Here is a 26,877-nt window from a genome sequence, read left to right as displayed (position 1 = left end):
CCTGAAGCAAGCTGCAAGAGCCTGGAGTACAATGCTAAACCAAACTGACTTTTAAGAGAGTTGCAGAAGACTCTTTACGCACGGTCACTCATGCCCTTGTCACCTCCCGCCTGGACTATTGCAACGCTCTCTACATGGGGCTCCCCTTGAGGAGCACCCGGAGGCTCCAACTGGCGCAGAGTGCGGCCGCGCGGGTGGTAATGGGAGCGACATGGCGTTCCCATGTAACACCTCTCCTGCGCGAGCTGCACTGGCTCCCGGTGGTCTTCCGGGTGCGCTTCAAGGTTTTGGTTACCACCTTTAAAGCGCTCCATGGCTTAGGACCCGGGTACTTGCGGGACCGCCTACTACCACCAATAGCCTCCCACCGGCCGGTACGCTCCCATAGAGAGGGGCTCCTCCGGGTGCCGTCAGCCAAACAATGCCGACTGGCGGCCCCCAGGGGGAGAGCCTTCTCTGTGGGGGCACCTACTATCTGGAACGAGCTCCCCCCAGAGATACGGAGGATCCCGGATCTGCGCACCTTCCGCCGCGCCTTAAAGACCTTACTATTTCACCAGGCCGGCCTGGCCTAATTTTCCCCCTCTTTTATAAAAGATTTTTAAAATTTTAAATATCTTTTAGTATTTATATATTCAATTTTAAATTGGTTTTAAAAGTTTGGGGTTTTAAATTTGTCGGGGCCAAAATTATTTAATTTGATTTTATTCCATTTTTTAAATTTTGTATTGTATGCGTTTTTATTGTCTGGCTGTGCACCGCCCTGAGTCCTTCGGGAGTAGGGCGGTATAGAAATCTAATAAATAAATAAATAAATAAATAAAGATAATAGCAATCCTTGCTTATACTTCATATGAAAGGATGAAAGATGGGTATACATCGTAATTTATGCTGATGATTTCATTTTGTGTCATGAAGATGAAGAAGATAGTGAGGAAATTATAAATATGTAAATGAGGAAATGAGGAAATAAAGGAGAAAAGGAAAATCTGGTTGAGACTTCCTAATACCTCAGGATGCAGGCTGAAATAGAAGATGGAAACTTCTTTAACCAAAAACAGAAAATAATGACTTTGATGAAACACTTAAGGCTGAGTGAAGGTAATGAAATGGAGAAGCTTCTGGAAGCAGATTTTCTTAAAGCAATGAAGCCAAGACTCAACAATGCAGCAGTCTGGACACAACGACAACTGGGATGTTCTTGGATACCTCAGCTGGAACACAGCCAGCAACTGTAGCAGCAGTAAGAATATTGTACAGAAAAGGCACACCCAAAAAGTTGAACTGCAATCAAAAAGGATCTAAAAAGAAAAGTAGATGTGAGATTAAAGTTACCTGCAAACAGTAATTTTATACTAGTAGCTACCTGGATGAAAATTGAGCCAAAGGTTAAAAAAATGGAACATCTGCCAACGATCTATTATGGAGGAGTTGTCAGCTGGGCTATAAGAAACATCCATTTACTGCCCTCTCAGTTGAAACAGAATATGTAACTGCAGCTCAAGGAGGTCATATAAAGCATCTGTTGGATTTTGAAACCGATCGACCAAAACTCAACCGCAATGCAAGAAAATAACAAAAGCTGCATTCTGCTTTCCTAATCCCAGAGTTATGCAGGCCCAAAGCTCACTGATGTTAAATATCAGTAGCTTGTAAGCAATGTGAAACACAAAGGGCTTGTTAAGCTGAAATACTGCCTGCAGAAGAAATCACTATTCAGAGATTGGTTCCAGCATCCACACGAAGTGATATGAATCATGAGATGGTGTATAGTGTGAGGAAGTAGTGGAAAGAACCACTTTTAAGGGTTTTCCAGATATTTCCTTAGTGTACTTTCTCATCCTCTTGGTCATCAGGAGCAGTAGATGTAGCCAGTATTAGTTTAGGGATTTTCCTCTTAAACAGACATTCTCAGGGCTATCATTTCCCTTTCCTGCTTCTTGTTACTCTAATCCTCTCTCTTCCTTCTGACAATCAAATAGCTATTATGCTTGGCTGCACATGATCTAACAGAATTGGTGGCCTTTTATTCTTTAACTTAACTGGATTAAATATCTCCTATCTAAATGTAACTCCACAGTACATTCCTGAGAGTGAGTATTGTACTCTTGTTTATTCTCAGACTGGGGAGACATAAATTCACATTCATTCTTAGTTGTGGAAATTGTCTTGGCGATTTTGAGCCAGTCATTCTCAATCACCCTTCAAGATTGCTATTTTGGAGATAACTGAAATTTGGGAGGAAAATTGAAAATAATCTGATAAATAAATGCAACCAATCAACGAATCAATAGATTTCACCAGAAACCTCCTATAAATGCACTATATATTCATTTTTTTCTCCTTGCATACATATTCTGCTTCTATGAATTGCCCTTTTTTTGTCATTGCATATTCTGTTACATAACACCATTCTCACAGAAATCTTTATGTAAAACTATTATATATATATTTCTTGTTACAGAAAGCTTCCCTTCCCATCTTTTCCTTACTATAATAGTACCTTATTCTGAAATAACTTGGATCTTTCCCCCCTTGAAATTTTGTGAATTTTTCTCCCACCATTTTTTTTTCTTTATCTCTTCTAATAATTTTTCTTTCATACAAGGTAAAGGTCTTTTCCTTATACTAATCGGTATTCTGACTATATATCTTCCAGATTAAATCCTGCTGGCACATCTGTTCTCTTTAACTCAAATATTTCACAGCAATAATTCATGGTCTATTCCACAATCTGCACCTGGAAGTATTCTGGCTGGCTTTCTACAACTTCTGTTTCCTATTATATAACCAATTCTATTCTGATGCTATCCAACTGATGTTATGCAGCTGTAGAATCTGTGTTATGCTACTTGAACAGATGTACTATTGAGCTAAGAATTCTCTTACAAATCTGTATTAACACACCTTCTCTATAATGTGCTTTCCCAATGCATATTTTCCAGTAATTCCAAGTACCTCAATTTCGCCAACTTTTACATTCCAACAAAACCATGCTCTTTCTAAATGTTCTGCAAAATTTAGGCCAATTTTTCACTAAATACCAATTAGCTTTCTCACACTGAAAGAAACCAATGACTTTGTATCAGCTGTTTATTCCGATGACATAGATACCTCTTGATCCCTTAAACCATCTTTGGATAGTACTTCCTCAGTCTTTTTTTTAATCTTAATAAAGTAAACTTTTATTTTATTTTCTTGGTTTCTTTGAGCTCTCAGTTGATAACATTCCAATTAATTTTTAGTAAGTGTTTTATTATCAGTTTAGGATTAGTGAATGTGTTCGGCAAAAGTATGATCTTGATCGAAGAGGCTTTAAATCGTATGTGGGTTGGTGTCAAAAACTCTGAATTAAATATTTCAAATAATGAGTACATACTTCAGAAACATGTGAAAATTTTGCTGTAACAAGGTCTATTAAATTGTTCAGTGAACTTCAGGTTGTTTATGGCCTTCATTGTTAGTGCATTAAGATCCAGTATGTGAAATAAACAACATAAGATGAAGTCTTGGTATAAAAAGTCAAATATGTAGGTATTATAGGGACCAAATAAGATGAGACCCATGATGGAAATATACCAACAGCAATATCATTTAGACTTATGTACCACTCTTTAGTGCTTTACAGAACTCTGATGTTGCACCACATGTTAAGAGCTTTTAATAGTCTCAGAAATCTTGGTTGCACTTTAAAATATTTGTTAAAATAAAAAATTAACAGACCAAATATATAATGAAAATAATATAATGAATGAATTTAACAATAATGTGGAGAATGTCTTGATTAAAGTGAAGAACAAATGACAATAATGTTCATATCTATCTATTTATTTTTTTTTGCCCATTAGACAATAATGTGGAGGATAACTTTCAAAAGTAGTATACGAAGCTATCAGGAAGGTATAAAATAGCACTGATTACTATTACCCCATCTATTGGGAAACAAATTATGCCAAAGTTTACTTTCTTGGAAATTCCTGACTTGTGTTATCATTTACTTTTTCTTTCAGAGAGTGGAAGAAGATAACAACCTAACATGGTCAACCTTTGTTGACTTAATGCTAATAAAGAGAGAAGCTTTAAAAAGTGGAAATAGAAGAACTATTGAGGAAAGTGATATTCTCATGTTGGAATTGTCAATTTTACAGACATCTAAAACTGAATGAAGTGAAAACATATTTCAGATTTTAAAAAAGCAAATGTTAACAAACTTGAAGCAATTCTCTTACCATCATAATGTAGTCCTTAATATAGGATGATTCATATATTCAATCAGGCATGTTCTTTGTCTTTCTCCAACAGCACACAGAGAATTGCTTCTGTCATCTAAACATAGTTGGTTTGGAAATTGTACTTAAAGAATACTACTTGACAATATTTGCTCTTAATTCCTTGGGTAAAGTGGTGAGATCATTGTGGAACAATACCAAGTGAATATGAGTCACTAATGTGATGGGGCTGTAAAAAGACAAATGCTGTTTGAGGCTGGAACAATAGTATAGCTTGGAAATAACAGGAAGTAATTGTTCAACTTCATTCTCCTTTGCTCAAAGTCCATTTTGAATAGTGCATCACACTTGAAAAAGGTTTCAGAGAAAGAGGAATAATTCAAAGGAGGTCTATGAGAATGATAAACAGACTGGAAATCAATGAAAGAATTGAGAATTTTTGACTAGGATGCAATAGGGCTGTTTAGATATTTGAAAGGATGCTAGGTAGAAGGAGGTCAACTTCTGTATAATTTCAGAGTGAGGACATAGAATAATGCTTTAAAATTAAATATAAGGAAATTTCAACTGAATATTAGAAAAATCTCCCTATCAGTAAGAACAGTTGAATGTAAAACCAAGGTTGGCCTCCCTGCCCTGAATACATCCAGATAGAGGTTAAACAGCAACATTTTGGGGATGAGTTATTTTGGATTGTCATGTTGACAAAGGGTTTCTATTTAATGCCCTATAAGGTCTTTTTTAGTACAATATGCTATGACTCGGTAGATACTTTTATCTTGTGGGATAGCTAGCCCAAGAAGTTCATGCTCCCTCAATAATTCTGACTGAATCAACTGAAGTCATTCCATTTCTGATTACATAACTAGATTCCTCTGGAAGATAATCCAATGATTTACCCCCTTTCTGAGCTTTTCCTGAAGCATTTGCTACTCAGATATATAGTCAGCAAAATGGGAAGAACAAGAACCACACCATCCACACGTATGCCCTGCCAGTCATCAAATATGTTGTCGATATAGTGAGTTGGCCAAAGGAGGACTCCTCATGATATCTGGAAGCTTCCATCCCAAGTTCAACATCCTGAGACTGTACACCAGCCAAAAGAGGATGGGTAAGTAGGATGAGTGTCAAAACCACTTTCCTTAAATGCTTATATATATCTGCACAATGTATGGGTTAGATCCTCCTAAATCCAGATGAAAGCTTCCAGAGAAAGATATGGAGAATAACAAGGCTAAGATCCAGTGGGACTGACCTCCAGATCCAGATGGAGAGATAGGTGCTGGCCAATCAAACAGGCATTGTGGTAGTAAACAAAGATCAAAAGACATTGGTGGTGATAAATGTAATTGTGCTAAGATCCTGAACAGAACCATTAAATTCCCAGGCTTCTGGTAGGGCATCTGAACTGAGGAAGATGCATACCATGCATAAGGATATGAAGGGATTTTTAAAAATATTTAAAAATGGTAATAATAAAATAATAAAAAGTAAACAGCCAATGATCAAATGTAATTGATGGCAACTATGATAAACAATAAAAACAGAACTTTCCTATAGTTTTCATTTATTATGCTGATTGTAATAAATCAGCGTGTAATAAAACAAACTAAGGCCAGTGCTCTTCTAAATGCTCAGTGTATTAAAAACTCAAAAGGCATAAAAGCATATGCAATAAACTATTATTTTCTTTTCTTTTAGGCTTTTTTCCTCTTTTCCATTTTATTTTTAGTATTTAGCTATCTAAGTATATTACGTCTAACTGAATAGTCTGGAATGAAATCAGTAGTTTCGCATTCATTTGTTACTGTTTGTACAGGTAGTCCTTGACTTATTACATATGACCTGTCTCAATGCTTAGAATGTCCTGGTCCAAAGGCCTCGTGGTGAAACAAGTGAATTTGCCCCTGTGCTGATGAACAACAAAGATGATAATGCAATTTTTTTTTTTTTACATGATCATAGGAAGGAGACAAAAGCAAATAAAAACTCAAAATGATGAAATTTCCCCCAGCTTCCCAACAGTGTATTGCATTGGCGGTCAGAAAGGAACTGAGAGGACAACAGAAGCCATGTCTAGGAACATACCCAGTGCAGGGTGTGCTTCTCACTAAAACATTTCTTAGTTAAACAAAATTCTGTGGTGGCCATTTGCAGACACATCTCCATTTATATGAAGCACAAAGATCACAATGAACCCACAATATCAGCTTCAAACGAAGGCAACAAGTTACAAATGAAAGGAAAACTCATAATCAGGCATCTAGCAAAGGGACATTAATTACATTTCAAAAAGCAGCACTCATAATTAATTTTCTTGATGTCCTTACAGATAGGAACAAGCTGAGACGGTGATTTCACAATGTTTATAAATTACTACATTAATTAACAGTCAATCTTTAGAGAGGAGATGAAGGAATCTTCTTTGACATCACTCAGTACTCTCTAAGGGCCGACAGTGTAAGAAAGGATTATGAGTTTATGCTTTACACCTTGAGCTTCCCTCATCTTTCTACATAATGCATCAAATTTGCCCCTTACTATTTTAGCAAATAATTTTCTAACTGAAATTCTCCTTACTATTTTAATATTATAATTTTTTCAGAGGTAGAAACTCTATCGCATCAAAATAGGTCATAATCAGGCCAAATATCCATTGATGGAATCCAAAGATTACAACAGCAATCAAAGGGTCACAAAGATCACAAAAACTGTCAAGTCGGCATACAGAAAATACATTGAAGAAAGAGGGTTATTTTTAATTTTGTATTAAGCTTTTCTTCTAGAACTCCAGATATTACAAATTGGGTTCCCCCGATACCCCTTTCTATCCAAGTATTGTGAGAATTCAGATTTATGCAACCTCAGCAGGTTGATTGTACCTCGTGTTCTTAAACCATGCTTTATTATTTGATTCTTGCTGCAAATAGCCAACTCCCAACTAACATGAAGAAGTCTGGACTAGAATTTATTTTATTTATTTATTTTATGCAATTTATATGCCGCCCTATCTCCGAGGATTCAGGGCGGCTCACATCGGTAAAATGCATAATTCCTTATTAAAACGATATAAAATTAAAATCGAATTTAAAACAGTTTAAAATTCATTAAAAACCCCCCATCAGTCCAGGCTACGGAACAACCAGGTCTTCAACTCGCGGCGGAACGAGTGAAGGTCAGGGGCCATCCGGAGCTCCAACGGAAGTTGGTTCCAGAGGGTGGGTGCGCCCACAGAGAAAGCTCTCCCTCGGGGGTCACCAGCCGACACTGTCTGGCCGATGGCACCCTGAGGAGGCCCTGTCTGTGGGAATGCACCGGGCGATTGGAGATTGTCGCTGGCTGCAGGGGTTTCGACAGATATCCCAGGCCTAGGCCATGAAGGGCTTTATAGGTGATAACCAGCACCTTGAACCTCACCCAAAGGGCAACCGGTAACCGAATTGTAATGTACCATTACAAGGATTCTACTTCTTCCTTCATTACAGCTCCAAAATAAGCTCCACCAGAACTTCTGATTATTTTCCCCCCTCTCAAAAAAAAGTTTCAATAGATAATTAAGATTGTAAAGATTTGTCCTCAAATGTTTATTCAGTTCTAATATACAATGGTCTTTTGTTAAGGACCACTCATTCAGTGGCTGAACTTATAATGGCACTGAACAAGGGTACTTATGGCCAGTGCTCAAAGTTCTAGTTGTTGTAGCACCCATATAGTCATGTGATCATGATCTAGGCACTCGGCAACTGGCCTGGATATTTGACACTCATAGGTTCCCATGGTTAGATGACTGCAATCTGTGACTTTCCCTGCTTGCTTCTCACAAGCAAAATCAATGGGGAAGCCAGCAGGAAGTTGGAAGCCTGTCACATGAGATCCACCGTGATTTATTTAACAACAGTAACTGGGGACTACCGGAACTGCCATTGCGAAGTGGTGCAGTCATGTGACATTGCATTTTCTGGTCTCAATTACCATCATTAAGTGAGGACTATCTTTAACTTGAATAATCTGGAACTAATGAAGGACCAGACACTTCTCATCTCAAAGTCCTGGAGAAATAGAAGTTTGGCAGAATCACATGTTAATTTCACTCGATTGCTCTATCAATATTTTTTCACAAATTCTACCGTTCCTGGAAACCATCGGCATTTTTGTTGTCTACCTACCCTGCCTATCTCTGCAGCGATATCGATCGGTTTTCACACTGCTGAAATTTGATCTTCAGAAGCAACAAAATAGATGTTACGGATTTCCAGGATTTAACATTCCTATTTTGCATTTTAAGATGCCCTGCAACACCACATGAAGCAAAACACATTACTGGATACTGCCCCAGACCTCTAGAAGCCAATGTATATGTTTAAAACAAAGTGTGGCCTTCAGGTGAGACTTGCCATTCCCTGATATAAATGATGGTGCACTATGTTCCTTTGAATTTTATTACATAGCAGCTTTAGCTCCAGGTAATCCGCATACATGAAAATAGCTTCCTTTTACAAAATCTGTAAATTCATCTCAAAGATGGAAAGATATTTGTCTTGTTTTCAATTGCACAGTGACACGCTCATTGGAAGAATGTCATTGCAGCAGCCTTTCTTTATTATATACTCAGTGTAGTAGCAAGAAAAATAGATTTGATGAAGCAGAAAAGAAAACCAATTCAAGAGCAAATAAAAAAGAACCTTGCATCTATATATGAAGAGAGTGAAGTCGGTAAGAGCCATGTAATTTATTTTGAGTAATTATTCTAGTTTTAAAATCCAGGTAATTTTTCTTCCTATTAGAAAGCCTGGAGGCAAAAAGCCTTTTGAAATATTGGAGAGGGTAAAATTTAAAAATTAGCTACTGAGCATGAAGTATGCAATAATTGCTCTTCATAACATTTTTATTGCCTCTATATTCTGTGAATTATTGCTCTAAATTCCTCTGTACCATTATGATGAAAAAATGGTATCAATAAAATTGGGTTGATTTATGTTAAGATTTTATCACTTAAGCCCATGAAAATCAGAGGCATGTTAAAAGGAGCCATTTTTTCATGACATTTCTTTTTCCTTTTTTTCATTCAGCGCAGTAACAACAGTTCCACTCTTCATTTTCTGGTGCGTTGGTAAGTATTCTCACACCCACGCTAACCATTCACACAATCGTGGGCTCAGGCTTTTAGGTCAAACTGTAACTATGACACTAGGATGTCATGCACTAGTTTCAACATTTTCTGATTAAAGCACTTTAAATTGGAGAGGAGATAAATATAGCTACTTCTTAAATATATTGCCCTCTTTTCTTCCATCTATTCTTCAATGGAATTATGGGATTTTTCTTAGGGCAGAGATTACTCTGTGTAAATTAGTATTGATAAAACTAAACCAGGGACTAGTTAATTTGGTAGATACGAGAAAAGCCCAGAATATTACAATTTTATTTTACTCAGCCCATGGCTTAGTATGCTGTTTGTTTGCACCATGACATCTTTACCATATATGATGCTTATCGTTTTGTTATCTGTTTTGTTCATCTGTGTTTTATGTAAATCAGCAACATCAAAGTATGTTACCTTGGCTTCTATCACAAGGGACTAGAAGTGCTAGCATGAACTTTCCAGAACATTTTATCATATAGATCAGACCAAACAAAAAGGGAGGAAGATTTTTAAAAAGACAAAGTCAAACAGAGAATGGGCAACAGTATTAAATGAAAAAGGATTCCAACTTCTACATATTTTTCAACTCTGGTCAATGTTGCATTTGTTTATATCATATCTAGGGTTCTTGTGAGAAATAGGTTATTCAGGGGAAGGTGTCAAAAGTCAAGTTGCAACTACACAGGTGAAGCCTCCGCGCCCCCCCTTTTTTTTCCACATAACACCTAAATTCAACATAACACATAAATTCAAAGGTTTGAAACTTCAGTCATAGTTATGACTGCCATCTTGGTTTTTATATCCCCTTTGGGGATGCTGCTGGCAATACAGAAACAGGCAAGCACCTATTCCAGAAATATAAAATCCAGATATTATTCATACCACAGTATCTGAAACCTAGATTACATATTTTGTGAAATTGGTTTAGCTAAACATGAGTTTGTTGGGGGGAAAAAAAGTCCCAATTAGCTGGATTCACATAGCATGGTAAGGCAATAGGGGTAGTTACTGCAAATGGCTGCATCATCTTAATTCCCACCTCAGAGTTGAATCAGGTTGAACATTTTTTAAAAACTAAGTATGTCAGTCAGATCCAAAGTAGCATCATTTTTGCTAAATTTAATTTGGATTCATTCTAAAATTATATTCTGACATCCAGAGACTGTTCCACTTGGAGGACAATCCAAATGCTAGCTATCCAACTGCACTCTAGTATCCTACAAGTGGAATTTCCTTTATTTATTAAAAACTTAAAACAAATTTTCTATGCAAAAAAAAAAAATTAAATAAACACGACTGAGATTTTTTTTTAAAAAAATAACAAAACCTGTCCTTTTCTGCAGAGATGCTCATTCAACTGGTAATTAACGAAAACCTTTCTTGTACTGCTTATATCCCTTTCCCCCAATCTCCATAGCAATGGAGGTTAGGCAATGAATATTACAAATTACACCAAAGGTTAACTATGAAGAATTAGAATATTTCTCCAACAAAATGTCTTTTCTCCAAAGATAATAACCACCCAGAATATATCAGAAAGTCCTTTTCCTTCACATCTTAGACTAGTGCTGATATAATTTTTATCAAATCTTACCCTTCATCTGTTAATTAAAAAAAAATACAGAATATTTATTTTATTTTGATGGATGAGAAAAGGCATTTACAGGAAACTTCTTCCTTGTGACGAAAGTAAAATGGGTTACCCCAAAGATGCTTTTCCAAAAGGATACTGGACTTTCTTGATTTGGAAAAGCCCCTTCGGGACAACCATGTGGATGACTCCATAGAATCTCCAGAGACATTTAAAACGGGTTACTTTTACACCCAAGCCTAACACTTGTCTAATCATGGTTTAACAGATGACCCCTAATGGCTGTTTGAATAACACACAATTAAAATCAAGGAAACCCTTTTATACCTTAGCAGTCAGCCTTTCCATTCCTCAACTGTAGGATCATGAGATTTGTAAAGAGCAAATGTATTCAAATTTTTGGCTTGCCTGGACCACACATAAAATATATAATATAGTTAATGTAGGAGAATACATGTTAAAAGTTTACAATCTTGCAGAGCTGCAATACTAGCTGTCCAGGGCTGCATGTGGCCTGTGGCCCGTGGGATGTACATGCCTGGTTTAGGCCTTCCTCCCAATTCTGCAGGTATTTCAATTTCAAACATCCTAATGCAAGCACAACATTCTTAACTGCTACTTTGTTTCAACACATTTTCTTTAAAAAATCACCATCAGCTTCAATCTTGTTTCTTATTTTCATAAATATTAAGATAATTTAGTCACGTTAATTCAGTTACCAGTGCTTATGAACTGTTTGATTCACACAAAAACAGGTTTTTCCAATCTTTCAAATTTTTCATTTGCCAGGACTGTCTAATTGTTATTCTACAGAGAGCCAGTTTGGCTCTAGGCTAGAAAGTAGGAGACCGTGAGTTCAAGTCCTGCCTCACCCATGGAAGCCAGCTGAGTGACCTTGGGCTAATCACTCCTTCTCAGTCCAAAGCACCTCACAGGGTTGTTGTGGGAAAATAGGAGGAAGGTTTGTTAGATATGTTCGCCGGCTTGAGTTATTTGTAAAAATAAAGGTGGGATATAAATAAATATAATTGTAATTATGCCTAAGAACTGACATAAATATGCATGCTTTTAGTAACATGGGGATGAAATAATAATGTCATTTTTAAGCTTAAAATTAGTACAGTCATAGAAAACTCATAATTAAAGGGAAAAAAACAATGAAAGAACTAGCGAGTTTAATATTTAGCACCTAAAAATACCAGATTCAAATTTCTTGCTCTAAGTTCACAGGTGGTGCTACCTTCAATAATATTTACAATCATATAAGAACTGTGATTAAAAGGAACAATGCAAAAAAAAAGTTCATACATTGGGGTTTATTTTCCCCTTACTCCTGTTTTCTTTTAAAGATGAGATATAGAATTATTATGGTTTAACTTCACAGAATCATACATTCATACCAAATTCTAAAAGAAAATGGCAACAACTCTATTTCAACAGACAGAACCTTTGTATACACTTTAAAACTGCATGACTATTTCATGGGAAATTAAGTTATTCCATTTTCCTGTTATGCTACATTATGCCTTCTCCAAAGAAACAGAAGTATCAAGAGAGTATATGGTCTCCAGGGTTAACTTAACATGCATCTATGCAGAACCACAACTCACAGTATATTCTGTAACTAAAATTGTCTGTTTCTGAACTCACAATAGTGACACTGGGCATAATCTGGATCACAGGTGACCTGAACATTCACACTGATTTTAACAGAAGCTACACTAAACCAAATAAAATTTTCCCAGGAAAATGTAAGAAATACGAGGTTCTTTAAATATTAAAAGGTAAGAAGTCTCATGTTCAAAAGAATTTCCTACTCTTTTTGTTTCCTGTTTGCAAAATATGAACTTTGAGCTTTACTCTATTCTACAAAAGAACCCTCATACTTTTGTAAGAAAAGCAACAGAACTGAGACTTCATAAAATGAGCTGCTGTGGACTAGAAAATGTAATGTTAAGTTACAATTAAATGTGCATTGCAAGTTTAAGCAGATGAGTAGTTTCGTGGTATTGTTTAAAAATATTCCAGTATTTTATAATACAATTCACACTTAAAGTCAATTTCCCCCATCAGCATGAATACACAAAATCAAGACAACCACCACCAGAGTAAAACACTAACACTTTATTAAAAATTCAAAATTTATTGCAAATTATATTTTGCTTCTCTCCTTTCTTCATTTTTACATGATTTATTGATATCCATAATTTTTTCACAAATATACTTGTTGACTTTGGAGAGTCTCTGTGCAATTTCTGTTTCATCCAGAGTTTCTTGTGCTATTCTGTCATACAAACATTCTAAAAAAAAAAAGAAAAAGAAAATATGACATCTAGAATAAAACTTCAACACATTTAAAAGCAAAAACCCTTAAGCAAGGCATATGTCACGCATAGGATGAATGCAGCAACTCGCTGAAAGAATTAAAAAGTGAACAAGAACCCACATATAGCATCGGTCTGAAAACTCCTCTCCGACAGCAAATGCTTTGTAAGTTCACCTAGGACTGATAAGCTACATTCACACTAATGTATTTAAGATGTCTTTGATAGACATTTTAATCATAAGCCATTGACTCTGAAAGGGCCATGTCCCTCAGTCCAGGAAAAAAACAAGTCTGCAACTTAATTTTGAGTAAATATACTTTTGTAAGAGCATTGAAAAACCCTAAAAAGGCATTCTCTGGCTTTTTAAAAACACATCTTTATTTATGCTTATCCAGGCAGACATTTCCACTCAATCAGAGTCATGATAACATGAATAAATGAGAGAGAATTCTATGGAGTTCCTACCTCAATGTTGCCATCCATGAAACATACTGTTTGTAGGTTTCTAGTTCTCTCACCACTTTATAAAATGTACTTTTAAAATATAAATAATAATATTGTGGTAGATAAAGTGGAATTCCAGAACAAAAATAAGATCTATAGCAGTATGTTTAACAGATAACAAGTCTAAAAATTCTTTCATAATATGGAAATGCTGTGACAAAAATAATATTAGGCAATAGCATCCATGTGAAAAAGTGTGTGTTAGGAAATACAGTAGTTTGTTCCTTCTTCCAAATTAAATGGTTGTTTATTGTTGTGACTGTTATAAAGGGGAAGACTAGGTAACCTCAGAAACTAAAACAGTTTGATTAACTGACATTAAATAGTCATCAAATTGACAGTAAATAGTCTGATTTCTGAGACATGATTTACAAAACTATGTCTCATCATTGTTAAACTCCTCAGCACTCAACATACAAGCTACAGTAGTCTGCTTAAATATATACTATACTGCCTTTGTTATACTGTATAAACTATAGTGAAAAGTGCAATTACTACCAGTACTAAATGGTTTCCAAAGTGATTAAACAATTTCTGCTGTTTTTAGTATTTTTACTCAGCAACTATTTATTGCTTCATATGGTAAACGAAACAGAGAGTCACTTAATTAACGAGTTTTATGGCACTGTTAATGCACATTAAAGTTGTAACAATTAACTATTCTACATCCTTTGCATCTTCTCTCACACCTTTCAGAAGTTTTATAAAAGGCTATTTTTCAGTCACAAGATCTGCAGTGGTTGCATACCAACACTTTTTAATAACTTTCTCAGAATAAACTACACAATAGGGACTACTAAAAAAAAAGACATATTAGACCCATTAAGACCTAACACCATCTTTTTAAGATGTATTTTATGGAAGCTATTCTAGAATCAAAAGAATAAAAACTATCTCAGCTACAAATTTTATGAGCAGTTCGAAAATGTGTTAGTATTTTTTATAATGAGATTTGAAACATAACAAAAGAGATGACTAAAACAGTGATTTAAATTAAAACACGGAAAGAGGAATTTGATTAAGGCAAAGAACACCCATTCCTCTTCAGTACTGAACCAGGGAGCGACTGAAATCATTATAATTGAAATCTATACATAGTAAATTAAAGCATTTTATTTCCACTATGAAATTCCACCATATACTAACTATATTTCAATATACCGCATGTATGGGATTTTGTCCAAAGCTTTGTAAGTAAGCATTTCACATGTAATCAAAAATCAAATTGCACCAGAATTGCAACACATAAACGATGTCTATGTTGCAGCTTCAGGACTGCTTTTATTCTATTTTTAAACACAATAGAAAGATAGGGTGGCAGTTCTCCTGCTTATTCTCCACAGTAGAAGTGTACATGTTTTGCTTTTGATACAGTTTTTTTGTATCTGAAATCCCCTTCATAACAAAATATGAGACGACTGTGTGGGTTTATCCTGGAATCTTTGTACTATGTGCAATATATATTAGCTTTGTGGGTGGTGATAAAAATTCACTACTAAGGCTAGACTTCAGTATTTGCCAAAAACAGGCAACTTGGAAGGCTTTGTGATAAGGTGCTGATAAGAGTAAAACCTGACAACTACTTGTCTGTTCTATACCCAGAGGTATCTATAGATAGCAGCAGGTATCAAAAAAGGGCAAGAAGTTAGAAGAGAAGTTGCAGTGCAAACCCTGACCTTTATGTATTTAAGAAAGGGTCAAGACCTGCATCACAATGCCACTCCATAAAACTTGGCTTCTTTAAAAATCCGCTTGCTCAAAACTGCAGATACTGCTGTCTGCCCATCGTGGCAAACTTTTTTGGGGACAGTATGGTCAAACAAGAATATTATTATCCTGAGGAGAATAAGGTTAGAAAAGTTCTATGCTCTCTTGCCTACCTGTTTGCTCATTTAATAGGGCTATATGTGAAACTCTGGAGGATTCAATCAACCCTTGACTGACTCATCCTTTCAAAGCAGATATGATTCCAAGCAGGTTGTCCCAAAGGTGCTTTTTCAAGAGGCAACTGGACCTATCCAAGTCAACTCATTCAAGAAGCAAAACATCTTCAAGGAAAAGCAAGAAAGTCCAGTTGCCTCTTGAAAAAGCACCTTTGGGACTATCATGACCTGGATGACTGAGAATCTCGAAAGACAGATTCCAAGCGGTGAACTGCATGGCTCCAGTATTTCAAAGCACTTTGAAGATTCAATTACTTTTTCTGCTGCTTCTAGGATGTTTATAGACAATATACCACAACAACCCTATATTTAATAATACAGGGGCTGGGGAAAAGTGAGTGGTGATAAGCTGTATAGTTGGCCACTGAGCTTCATCACCTCAATACAGCCTGCCTATCAGACTTGTTTTGGAAAAGACATTATATTGTTATTCCATTTTGGTTCAATGTGTCTTTTCTGATAGGCTGTTTGTTTTTATTACATTTTGGGAGAAGGGATGGCACAGCCCCATTCCTGCTTTGTTTTGTATGCAATCCTATTTTCTCCAAATTGCTATATAATTAAAATATTCATTCCTGTCTCTTTTAATTTTCCCCATCCTTGTGACCCAACAACCCTCACCCACATTCCTTTGTTATCTTCCACTTCAACATGTGTGGAAATAAGAATGTGGAGTCCTTGGTGTTCTCTGAGCTTGGTTGTTTATTTATTTTATTTATTTATTAATCAAATTTCTATACCGCCCTACTCCCGAAGGACTCAGGGCGGTGAACAGCCAAGATAAAATACAGATAATACAAATATTAAAAGCCCCTTAAAATTATTAAATATTTTGGCCGAAATACAGATTAAAACACCCAATTTATAAAATCAAACAAATTAAAAATTTAAAAGAGGAGAGTTAGGCCAGGCCAGCCTGCTGAAATAAAGTTTTGAGAGCATGACGAAACGTGTGCAGGTCCGGGATCCTCCGTATCTCTGGGGGGAGCTCATTCCAGATGGTAGGTGCCCCCACAGAGAAGGCTCTCCCCCTGGGGGCCGGCAGTCGACACTGTTTGGCCAACGGCACCCTTTGCTTATAGATGTTTCGTTATCTGACTAGATAACATCAGTGCTAATGAGTATAGGGTTTGCTCCGTTTATATACAGCAGCTTACCTGCCAGTGTGTGTATGGGGAGATTATGTTTTACCATGGGTTTTCTCCATGGTAGCTGCTTGATTATGGTACTGTTTTATGCTTGATTACCTGGTATTAATTTCTGCTTATCTGGGTGTAGACTGCTGGGGAGGATGTGTTTTGGTCTTTTTGTTTCCTTCTTTGTTTTTTTAATTGTCTCTTTAATAGTGTGTAAATGTGGTTTATCTCTATTGATAATTGATGGTTGATTTATCTGAAATGCTAAGCTTCCAGGAATTTCTTAGCAATACCCTAAGGTCAAAGGTATCTAGCAGCTGAACAAAATGTCAATGGCACTAGAGGTGGAGGTCATAAGGAACACATACATGATTTTGGTGGAAGAACATTAGGATGTAGTCAACAGGCCACTGTTGGCATTTCTATAACAAATGATTGATGACTCACACACTGATGGGAGTTGAGGTATATCTTGATCACTGTGGAGGAGTGGCTTCTAGGTTTGGAACTGGGAGGGACCAAGCCAGAAATGGCTTAAATCGGGAGGTTTCTTGCCTAATGAAGGGTTGGATTTGGTTATCAAACGCAACTGGTGCCTTGGTGGCGCAGCAGACTAAAGTGCTGTTAAGTAACACCAGCTGCCTGCAATTACTGCATGTTCAAATCTTACCAGGCTCAAGGTTGACTCAGCCTTTCATCCTTTCGAGGTAGGTAAAATGAGGACCCAGATTGTGGGGGCAATAAGCTGACTTTGTATAAAAAAGAACACCACTTAGGGGGGGCCAAAAGCCCTATTAAGCAGGTATATACAAAAGTATGAAGGCTATTGCTTAACGCATTGTAAGCCGCCCTGAGTCTCCGGAGAAGGGCGGCATATAAATCGAACCAATAAACAATAATAAACAATAAACTGGGACTGCCAGGATTGCCATTGCTAAGCCCTGTGTTCACATGATGTGCTTTACTACTGCATCACTTAGCAATGGAAATTCTGGTCCCAATTGAAATCGTAACTCAAGGACTACTTGTAGCTCCCTTCCTAAGATATATACATAGGATTGTGTAAGCTGCTAGTCACTTCAGCAGCTGTATTAGAAAACAAGATTCTTTTAGTCGTTGCTTCATGTAGTTTGAAGAACACTCACATAATCAAAATAACCTACCTCTGACAATGCTTAACTTGTGAGGTGACAGAGGCGGCTTAGGAACAGCATCTTTCTTTTTCTTAGTGGCTACACCTGTAACACTTCTATTTTTAAGAACATCGGTTCCCCAAATCATAACTGCTAAATTTTTTGTATACTTCGAATCTCCTTGCGTTACTTGCAGCTGGTGCCATTTCTCCTCATCTACCCAGATGCCACTTCCAAGATGAACCTGAGTAGAAAGTGAAATAACAGATGATGGTTACCTGGAAAGTTTGTTTCATCCTTCATAAGTGGCAGGAACAATGTTTAACATAAAACACATTTATCTATAGTACCCAATCACTGGGAAAAGTATGAAATATTAAAAATAATTTGATTGTCTAAACTATGTGCAAAATCATGAAATGACATGAAAACCCATAAAGAGGGCTGGTTGTAAATGGTTTTTATCACCATAAAGGTTCTCCTGGGATGAAGATAAATGTTTCTTCCCTTTATATCCTGCTTAGAGAAGAATGTGGAAGTTTTTTCACAACCATAGCATATAATCAAAAGCATAACCTTGTGTTTTTTGGTAAACAAATGCAAAAACCTCAAGAAAAGTCCCTAAAGTATTCACTTGACATTTCTGTCATGAACTGATAAAAGTACACTGCTTTGGAGTATATATCCCTGTTATGAGATTCATTTTAATTTTCTTGATGAATATAGAAAGGCAGGCAGGCAACCAACACCAATGAAACATTCTCAGTTGAAAATTTCTGCCCTTTCCTTATCCATCACCATCAAGGCCGTTACCATCAAACGCCCAAGTGCAAAAGATTCCTGAAGACGGAGGAAAGATGACTAATCACAATAGCCTCAAACAACTGCTCAGCTGAATTTTTATTTCTGCTTAAAGGAATCTTAGAAATGCCTTTCTCTCTTTTTAAATAGTATATATTTATATATTAACATATTCATTTTGCTGGTGAGTATTTCTCACTCAGTTATTGTTAAAGGGAAAATATAAATATTTGCAATGGGTATAATATTAATACCTTTCCATTCTCTAGAATATATTTGTCCATTACAGGAATAGCAGCTGGGTAGTACGTTGACGTGTTTGCTTCCTCACTGAAAGCTGTCTGTACATCGGGCTCAGGTTCAATTGATTCAGGTGTAACCTTTTCAAGTTCTAGGGCAGGACCTATATCATTTTAAAAAGAGGAACAAATCATCGGGCTTTAATTTAAAAAAGAATGCATTATGTAATTATGTAGTCTATTTCACATGCAGAACTTCATACAGATTAATGCTAATCTAACCTAAAATCCAAAGTCATTAGGACAATAAAATATTACCCTTTTTTTCTCCAGTTTCAAAATGTTATTAATTTATCAAAATATAAAATACAGAAATACAAAGAAAAGTGAAACTAATGGTAAAATAAGGCAAGAAAGGGGGACAGAAAATATGTAGGTGGAGGGGAAAAAGAAAAAAGAGCATTGACTTCTGACTCATTTTGGTGCAGTAGAATAAGGTAATCACATAAAATTTTATTTTTTTACTTTTACATAATATATTAGCCGTTTCTATAACAACAAACCTATCTAATCAGCAAAATCAAAGTTTCATTTTTTCCACCTCAAGCACAAAGTCCAAAAGCAGTTTCCAAGTAGAAACAAAATTAATTGTGTTCTTTTCTTTAATCAAAGCAGTCAATTTTGCCATCTCTGCTAACTCCATCAACTTTTGTAGCCATTCATCCATTGTGAAAATCACAATGTCCTTCCATTTTTGTGCATAGAGTAATCTTGCTGCCGTCAACGTATCTAACATCAAAGTTTCCCAAAAAATTTCCAAGTTCTTTGTCCATTAGGTCTAAAAGAAAAGTCTTTGGTATTACCCCCCTTTTTACCCCTCAAAATATCATATTTTAATAAAATTTTCAAAAAAGGAACATAAACAAGTGGAATGTGAGATTCAAAGTAATTCAGCACTTGTTCTTAAACCCAAACTGAAATACACAATTGTAGCTGTTTTAGATGTATTTTTTCATGATCACTGAAAGAAGTGATAGGTGTATTATGACATGTTACATATTATTACACAGATGTTACATTTGTGACCAAATTTTTAGTTAAGTGTTTTAAAATGAAAAGGACAGAATCAACAGTTGGAAAGAACTGCCAACATCCAAAGACAATCTCAATTATTTTCATGTGACCAAAAAGGGTTTGGACTTGGTTAATAAGTAGAGGCATACAAATATTCAAACTGAAGATTGAACACATTGGCAACTGAATTTTCAAACTGAATCAACTTTTTGAATTGTTCACTCAGTTGTGGAGATCTTCAATTTATTTAGAAATTTTTATGGGCTTTTTTGCTTGGATTCAAATCTTTTCTCTAAACTGATGATTTGACTGGCATAGGCCAATTCAAAAGTAACTTGCTTCCTATTCACATTTGTTCACAGGGTTCACTCTGTTTTTGCTAGGTTGAGATAGTAGTCAATTTCATAAGTTGCAAAACCTTAAAAAAGATTATCCATCCTAAAGACAGATAGGATTTATTAAAGCATGAATATTTCACCTTTAACTACTTATATAAGCCAAAATGTCAAATAAAATTGATGTAAGTGGAAAATTAAAAGTTTAAACATAAATGCATCTTTAATGAAATTTTCCACTGCTTGCTGATGTTAGTTATTTATACATATGGAATTACAAATCTTTTTTAAACACCATAGTTAATAAATGCTACTACAGTAATTCAGAGAACCACAGCAAAAACATGAGGTCCTAGCAGATAGAAGCATGTGGCCAAATATCTTGTAATACATTTTATTCCAAAGCTCAAAATATTTCACATTTCAATAATCAAAGCCTTTTCTAGGCAGCTGAACTTCACAGTAATTTCAGAAACTACTAAGAGTTGCATTTACAGCACAGCATGTTCAAATTAGACATGCAATTCCTTTTACTGTCTTTTTGCTAATTAGGGTTGCTTGCCTAATTTGCCATGCATCATGCTTACTTTTTAAAAGTTTCTCACTTTGTAGTTTTTGCACTTTGATAAGCAAAACAGAAAATGTGCAGTTACGGAAGTTTTCTGAAACTCAACACAAAATGTGTTTTCTTAGCACAGCAAATGCAGATGAAGGAAAACCTTTGTTTCGGTGAAAAGTTTTATTATTTTCAGTAGTGAGGCTCCTGGCGTAGGAATTAGACAAGAAATATAAATTTTCCCTTATAGTTCAGCATCTCCAGATTTCTTTCATGTCAAAAGAAACCTGTTGATTTAGTCAGATGAAATGCCAATCTAGTCCAGCATCCTTTGCCCCATAGTAACTGATGAAATACCTATAGAAAGACCCACCGACCCACCCACACTTTTTTCCCTTTCACCTTTTCTAGTATTTGATTCTGAAGCAGACTGATTGATGTTACTTTTTCTAATTCACTGTTTCTCAACCTTGGCAACTTGAAGATGTGTTGGCTTCTCAGAATTCCCTAACCGTTATCCGTGGATTATACCCTGTACTGAGGAGATCTCCTTGTGGTAATTCACGGTAGCTGTGAACCGTGAAGAAACTTTTTTCCTTTCTTAAAGAAAAGGAAGCCACAATGGGAGGCATTTTGTCTGCCTATGATCCTAGAGCTGATAGTGCAAGTCATACTGCCTTAGTATTTTAGGTGATAGAGACCTTATCAGGAAGCAAAGATAGTAATTCTTCTTTTGCCTTCCTTAAGAAAAGCCCTTGCCATTTCAAAATGCTCAGACTGGGAATTTTAAGATATGCAGCAAGGTAACTTTTAAATGCTATATTTAAATCATAGTTGAGTAACAGTAAGCTAAAATTTAGTGAATCAAGATGGTGAATTTCAGTAGGCATTACATTCTATTGATTTCAATGTAATTTAGGGATATTTACCTTTAGGCACAATTCAGAGGAAAAGCATATGAACATACTTAGTATATACAAATTTATCCCATGCATAGTCTCCTTCAACTCTCCCTGAAAACTCAGAATATATTAGCTAATAAATTCTGTGAAGAAAATGTAGCCTACATACACTGGAATCAGCAGCTGTTAGAGAGCAAGCAACTCTCACTTTTGACTCTTTAATTGACTGGAATTTGCATCATGGCTCCAAAAATAGAACAAAAGTATTGTAATATGCACAAGAGTACCATTTCTCTTTGGTTAATCAGGTCTGAGAATTTTATTCATGGTATTTCTCAATTAAAGTTCCCTGTATTATTGTATCTATTGATTATATGATTTTGAATCCCGTGTATGATTAATCCATGTAACATTTTTAAAAGATTAAAAAAAGCAAACCAAAAGATGGAATTTTCTAATGGGCATAATTACTCCCCCCACCCCCCCAAAAAAAATAAGTAGGATACTGACTGTATGTTCAAATAACTAGAAAACTATTAAACCAGTCCTTAAAAGACAAGGACTGTAGCAAGTAAAACTGACTATTTATATTCCAAATAAATGGAAAAGGTAAGAGATAATTTAAGATATTAAATATCAGAAGAGTGAATAATAAAAATCCAAGACGTTATTTTGGAAAAATAGCGGCATGTTATGGATCTTGTTTACTAAGGAATGTCAACCAACGGGATCTAGAAAGAGAGCTGTTTCTGCTGTGGCGCTCACCCAAAGGTGCTTTTTCAAGAAGTAACTGTACTTCGTTTTTCTTTGAAGACATTTCGCTTCTCATCCAGGAAGCTTCTTTAGCTCTCTGGCACATCATTTCCCTGGAATTTAAGATTGTTACCTACTCTTCTGGCCTTTAAGAAGGGCCTTAAGACTTGCTTTGCCATCTTGTCTTGAGATTACATAGTGGTAGTGTGGATTTTGGTGCATCCATACATATAGTATACATACATGCATATGTACATATGGGAAATATCCATAATTTAAAAAGTATTATATGAAACCACAAGAGGGAGCAGTAGCAAGATGATATTCCTATTTTGCAATAGTCTCTTTCGAATTGGGACAGAACAGAAGAGACATGTTCTTGTGACAATCTACTCACTACTGTATTATATTCTTGTAATACTACCTGGCACAATGGAATTAGTTAGAGAACATTATAAGAGTATGGTGCAGTCTTTCTACCTCATTTTAATACAACTTTTGTACTTGTTGTGCTTTACGCTGCTGCAGCTAGCAACATTACACAGTTGATGGTCATAAATTTCTTAAACGAATAAATATAACAAAAAAGTATGAACACTGTCCTATTTTAGTTTTCATGCTCAGTCCAATTAACCAGAAACGTGGAAACAACTTGAAAATTCTTAACAATTCAGTATCAATTTAGTATAACTTTCTTCCTCTACCCTTGCCTTTCCAGCAATGGCACAATTATGCCATTCAGGGCTTCTCTTGAGTTTGACTATAGAAGCACTAACTCATTCTACCTACATAGGATCAAAAGGACTGACTAAAGAAGACTGCATTGCCTATGTAAACATATGTCTTAAGCTTCCTATCTCATATCCACAAGCAGTAGTAATCTGTGCATAACATATATACTTGTGTAAAAACCATCCATTGCCAACCATCAACATTTTCATGTTTTAATGTTTACAATTGGCTTATCTATGGATGGTGTATTTTTAAGGGTATTTTGATTAAAAGTTTGAGAATCTACTTATCCAGAGATGAGCTTATCCATATGTATATATGGGTATCATAATGGGGGGAATGGTAAAAACACAAATCTATTGAGTATTCAATACTACAATAAACCAGAATAAAAGCATTTAGCAACAAAACAATTTAACTATTGTTAGTTTAATCTGCTCAAAGTTCCTTTTGCTAAGAGCAACTCTTATGGTTCAGTTTGAAATTTACATTTACTGTACAACATATCTAAAATTTAGCAAGTATTTGATTTGATACCATTAAAAAAAAATCAGTGTTTGGCCAATAGTTAAAGAACCAGGCTAAAAACCAAGAGGCTGTGAGTTCTATTTCCATTTTAGGCATGAAAGGCAGCTGAGCATCTGACTCAGGCCAGGATGTCAGGCTTAGGTGACAAGTCAATCCCTGACACAACACTTGGCTGAGCCAAAAATAAAAAGTGGATCTTGCACTTGTGTGAAAAATACTAGGAAGAGTCTCATATCTAGCAGCAAAAGAAAGTTAATTATTGTGTGCTGTGTACTCCCGTCTGGTTGGATCAAGGATCCCTCCTCTTTCTTTTTTATTTCACCTCTTGCTTGTGAAAGGTTTATCATTCAGGAAGACAAATATGTCAGTAGCAAAGAGGCACAAAAAGAAAAACATTCTTTTCTTCCATTTCTACTTCCATAGCACTTTGCAGTCTAGATAAAGTAAAGAAGGAGTAAATAAAAATTTGCTTCCTCTTCCCTTTTTTCATCTCTATCTTTAAGAACTGAGTTTTTCTAAGTCAGAAAAGTAGAAAAGGGAGTAAGGTAAGGATAAGTAAAAGGAAATAGTCTTCATGAACAGTGACTACCCCCACTGTACCAAACAGCCAATTAAATTTGCCATCAGGATATTGTGATGGAACTTTGCTTTCCTATTTTCGATTTCTATTCAAAAGCACTTGTTGAGCTTAAAAGCACAAGTACAACACAGAAAACTCAAAACTGTTTCATTATTCAAATAATAATGTAAAACACTAAATCCACATTTTAAAAAAAAAATACAAATGACTTTCTTCCTTGTTAGTCATTCATATTAGTAACATATTATACTCTACCATTAATTCTAAATATATTTATTTATTTATTTATTTATTTATTTATTTATTTATTTATTTATTTATTTATTTATTTATCAAATTTATTGGCCATCTTACCACAGGGTAACTCTGGGTGGCTACATTGAAAATAAATAACTCTTCTATTGATTATGAAATATGAAGATTCATAACCGTAACTATATTGTAAAGAATGATTGAATTTGTAAAAACAATCAAACTATGCTTCTCAAAGTTAATTTCATAAAATACATTCCTTTTTACAATCCTTAGAGCAGCTTTTAAGGGCATATAATGAAAAAGGGGCGTTTTTCCAACCGCAACTCTGTAAGTAGGAACTTGCTGCAGTCATTAAAATACCTACTGGATTCAATAGCTTGATTTCTTTGTGAATATTTAAATGAACCTGAGTTAAAACAATTCTTGAACATGTCCCACATATGTAAGTACTTACCACTGCCTAATCTGAGAAGCAGGACATCCTGTAACCGTCTGTTCAAATCTCTTAGCTCCTTCATTTCTGACACTAATGTCCCATACTCCTTTAACTTTTTTGCTTGTTGAACAAGCTGCCTTCTTGTTCTCTCAAGTTCCTGTTGAATGTGCCTCATTTCTTCCTGCTGTTGCTGATAGCTTCTCAGCAACTCTTCATAAAGAACTCGAGGAACTACAGCATCGTCCATATTGTTCATTCTGTCTGAAGTCTCTATAAATGTTGCCTCAGGACTGGAATTACTACTGAGACTCATTCCATTTTGTTTTTCAAGGCGCGCAACAACTGCTTCAATGCTTTTATGCGTACCTTCATTCTGTTTCTTTCCATCTTGTCTCTGTATGTTACAACAAAACACATTATTAATATACTGTGTCATACAGCAATCTATAGGGTTCAACAGTTAATGAAATTAGGAGCACACTACAATCATCAAGGAAAGAACATTTAATGAACATTGGACCAACACAGTTTAATAACCAGAAAAGGTTACATAATAAATAAACATCTAAGTCTTTTTTAAAAAAATGTATGACACAGAGTTAAATGAATCTGAGAGGAAATCAGCAACAGTGGGAATGCACTGATACATTTACCATTCCCAAGTATTATTTTTAAAAAATTTGTATTATCCAAAGCCAACTTTTTTTTGGGGGGGGGGGAGTTTGAGAAGATAGGAACAATTCAGACATCACACTAAATTTCAAGAGAGACTTAGAAGTATTCATTACTGTAACCACAGGTTATATCTGAGAAGGCCAAAATGCTTATACAAACTATCGGTCATCGCAATAAGTGAACTACTCTCTCAGTCCCTCTAAGGAGTCGGTGCAGTTAAGGTGAATTCCCAACCCAGTCGGACATGGTGCTGAACTGACAGCAAGAAAGTCAATTAAAATTTAAGGACATACATGGCTGTGCAGCACCTAGTATGGCACACAGGCAGCTTTGAGCATTTAAAAGAAAAAAGCAGAGCCTGTTTACATGAACTCTGAGCACTCTTGACTTTTTTTTTTTAGTTTGTACCATTTGTATAGAGTGCATTCAACATTAACCTGAACATATTTTTTAATGATTAAATACTGTGTTGTACCATCCCATCATCTGGAAACTTTAGATTTAGATGACAAATAATCCCAAAATTATGTTAATAATATCCTGGAGAAGACACTGATAGAATGCATTTAAAAGCAATGTTTATAGCTTGTTAAAGATAATTTTTATACTGATTTGCCTATTTAAGCGGGCATCAAGGTTCAGAATAATTAAGAATTTCACAATACAAGGAATTAGCGGAAGAAACATGGTATCTATTACTGTGCAATAATCAGCCAAACCTCTAAAAGATATTTCCAAATCAAATTTAGCTATTCCCCTTTGCCTACCAATACTAGTAAAATACGAGGTTCCATGTAAATATAGATTGCCCCAGCTAAACACTATACAAAATTGGTAAGAAATTCAACGTGTATATACTTACAATACTTAAGTTTTAAAATAATGACTACATGCTTTATTTGAAAACAGGGTTATTTGCCTCAAGGTCATAATTATAGAGGAAACAGCATATATGAAGCTAGAATATGCAAAGAATAGCAAAGATAACTCATGTTATATCAT

General features: G+C 35.5%; 1 protein-coding gene across 5 annotated transcripts in view; it reads right to left on the bottom strand.

Annotated features, from left to right (window-relative positions):
* The window catches only part of BEND5 (BEN domain containing 5), an 840,737-nt gene that overhangs the window by 346,682 nt on the left and 467,178 nt on the right, over positions 1-26,877 (bottom strand). For 4 of the 5 annotated variants that reach the window (XM_070939555.1, XM_070939556.1, XM_070939560.1 and 1 more), the window contains 4 exons: positions 25,219-25,594; positions 19,065-19,213; positions 18,040-18,253; positions 13,071-13,266 (listed from right to left, as the gene is read on the bottom strand). The exons of the other annotated variant lie outside the window; for it this stretch is intronic. In XM_070939555.1, coding sequence (XP_070795656.1) covers positions 13,109-13,266; positions 18,040-18,253; positions 19,065-19,213; positions 25,219-25,594 — 897 coding nt within the window. In that variant the 3' untranslated portion in view covers positions 13,071-13,108. Of the gene's footprint in view, positions 1-13,070; positions 13,267-18,039; positions 18,254-19,064; positions 19,214-25,218; positions 25,595-26,877 lie in introns of those variants that run through there. 5 annotated transcript variants of the gene reach the window in all.

This window comes from Pituophis catenifer, unplaced genomic scaffold (assembly GCF_029215685.1).
Source record: "Pituophis catenifer annectens isolate HBS135680 unplaced genomic scaffold, rPitCat1.0.hap2 SCAF_3, whole genome shotgun sequence".
Classification (NCBI taxonomy): domain Eukaryota; kingdom Metazoa; phylum Chordata; class Lepidosauria; order Squamata; family Colubridae; genus Pituophis; species Pituophis catenifer.
Note: the sequence above shows the minus strand (reverse complement) of the source record. Positions and strands in the feature narration are given on the sequence as shown.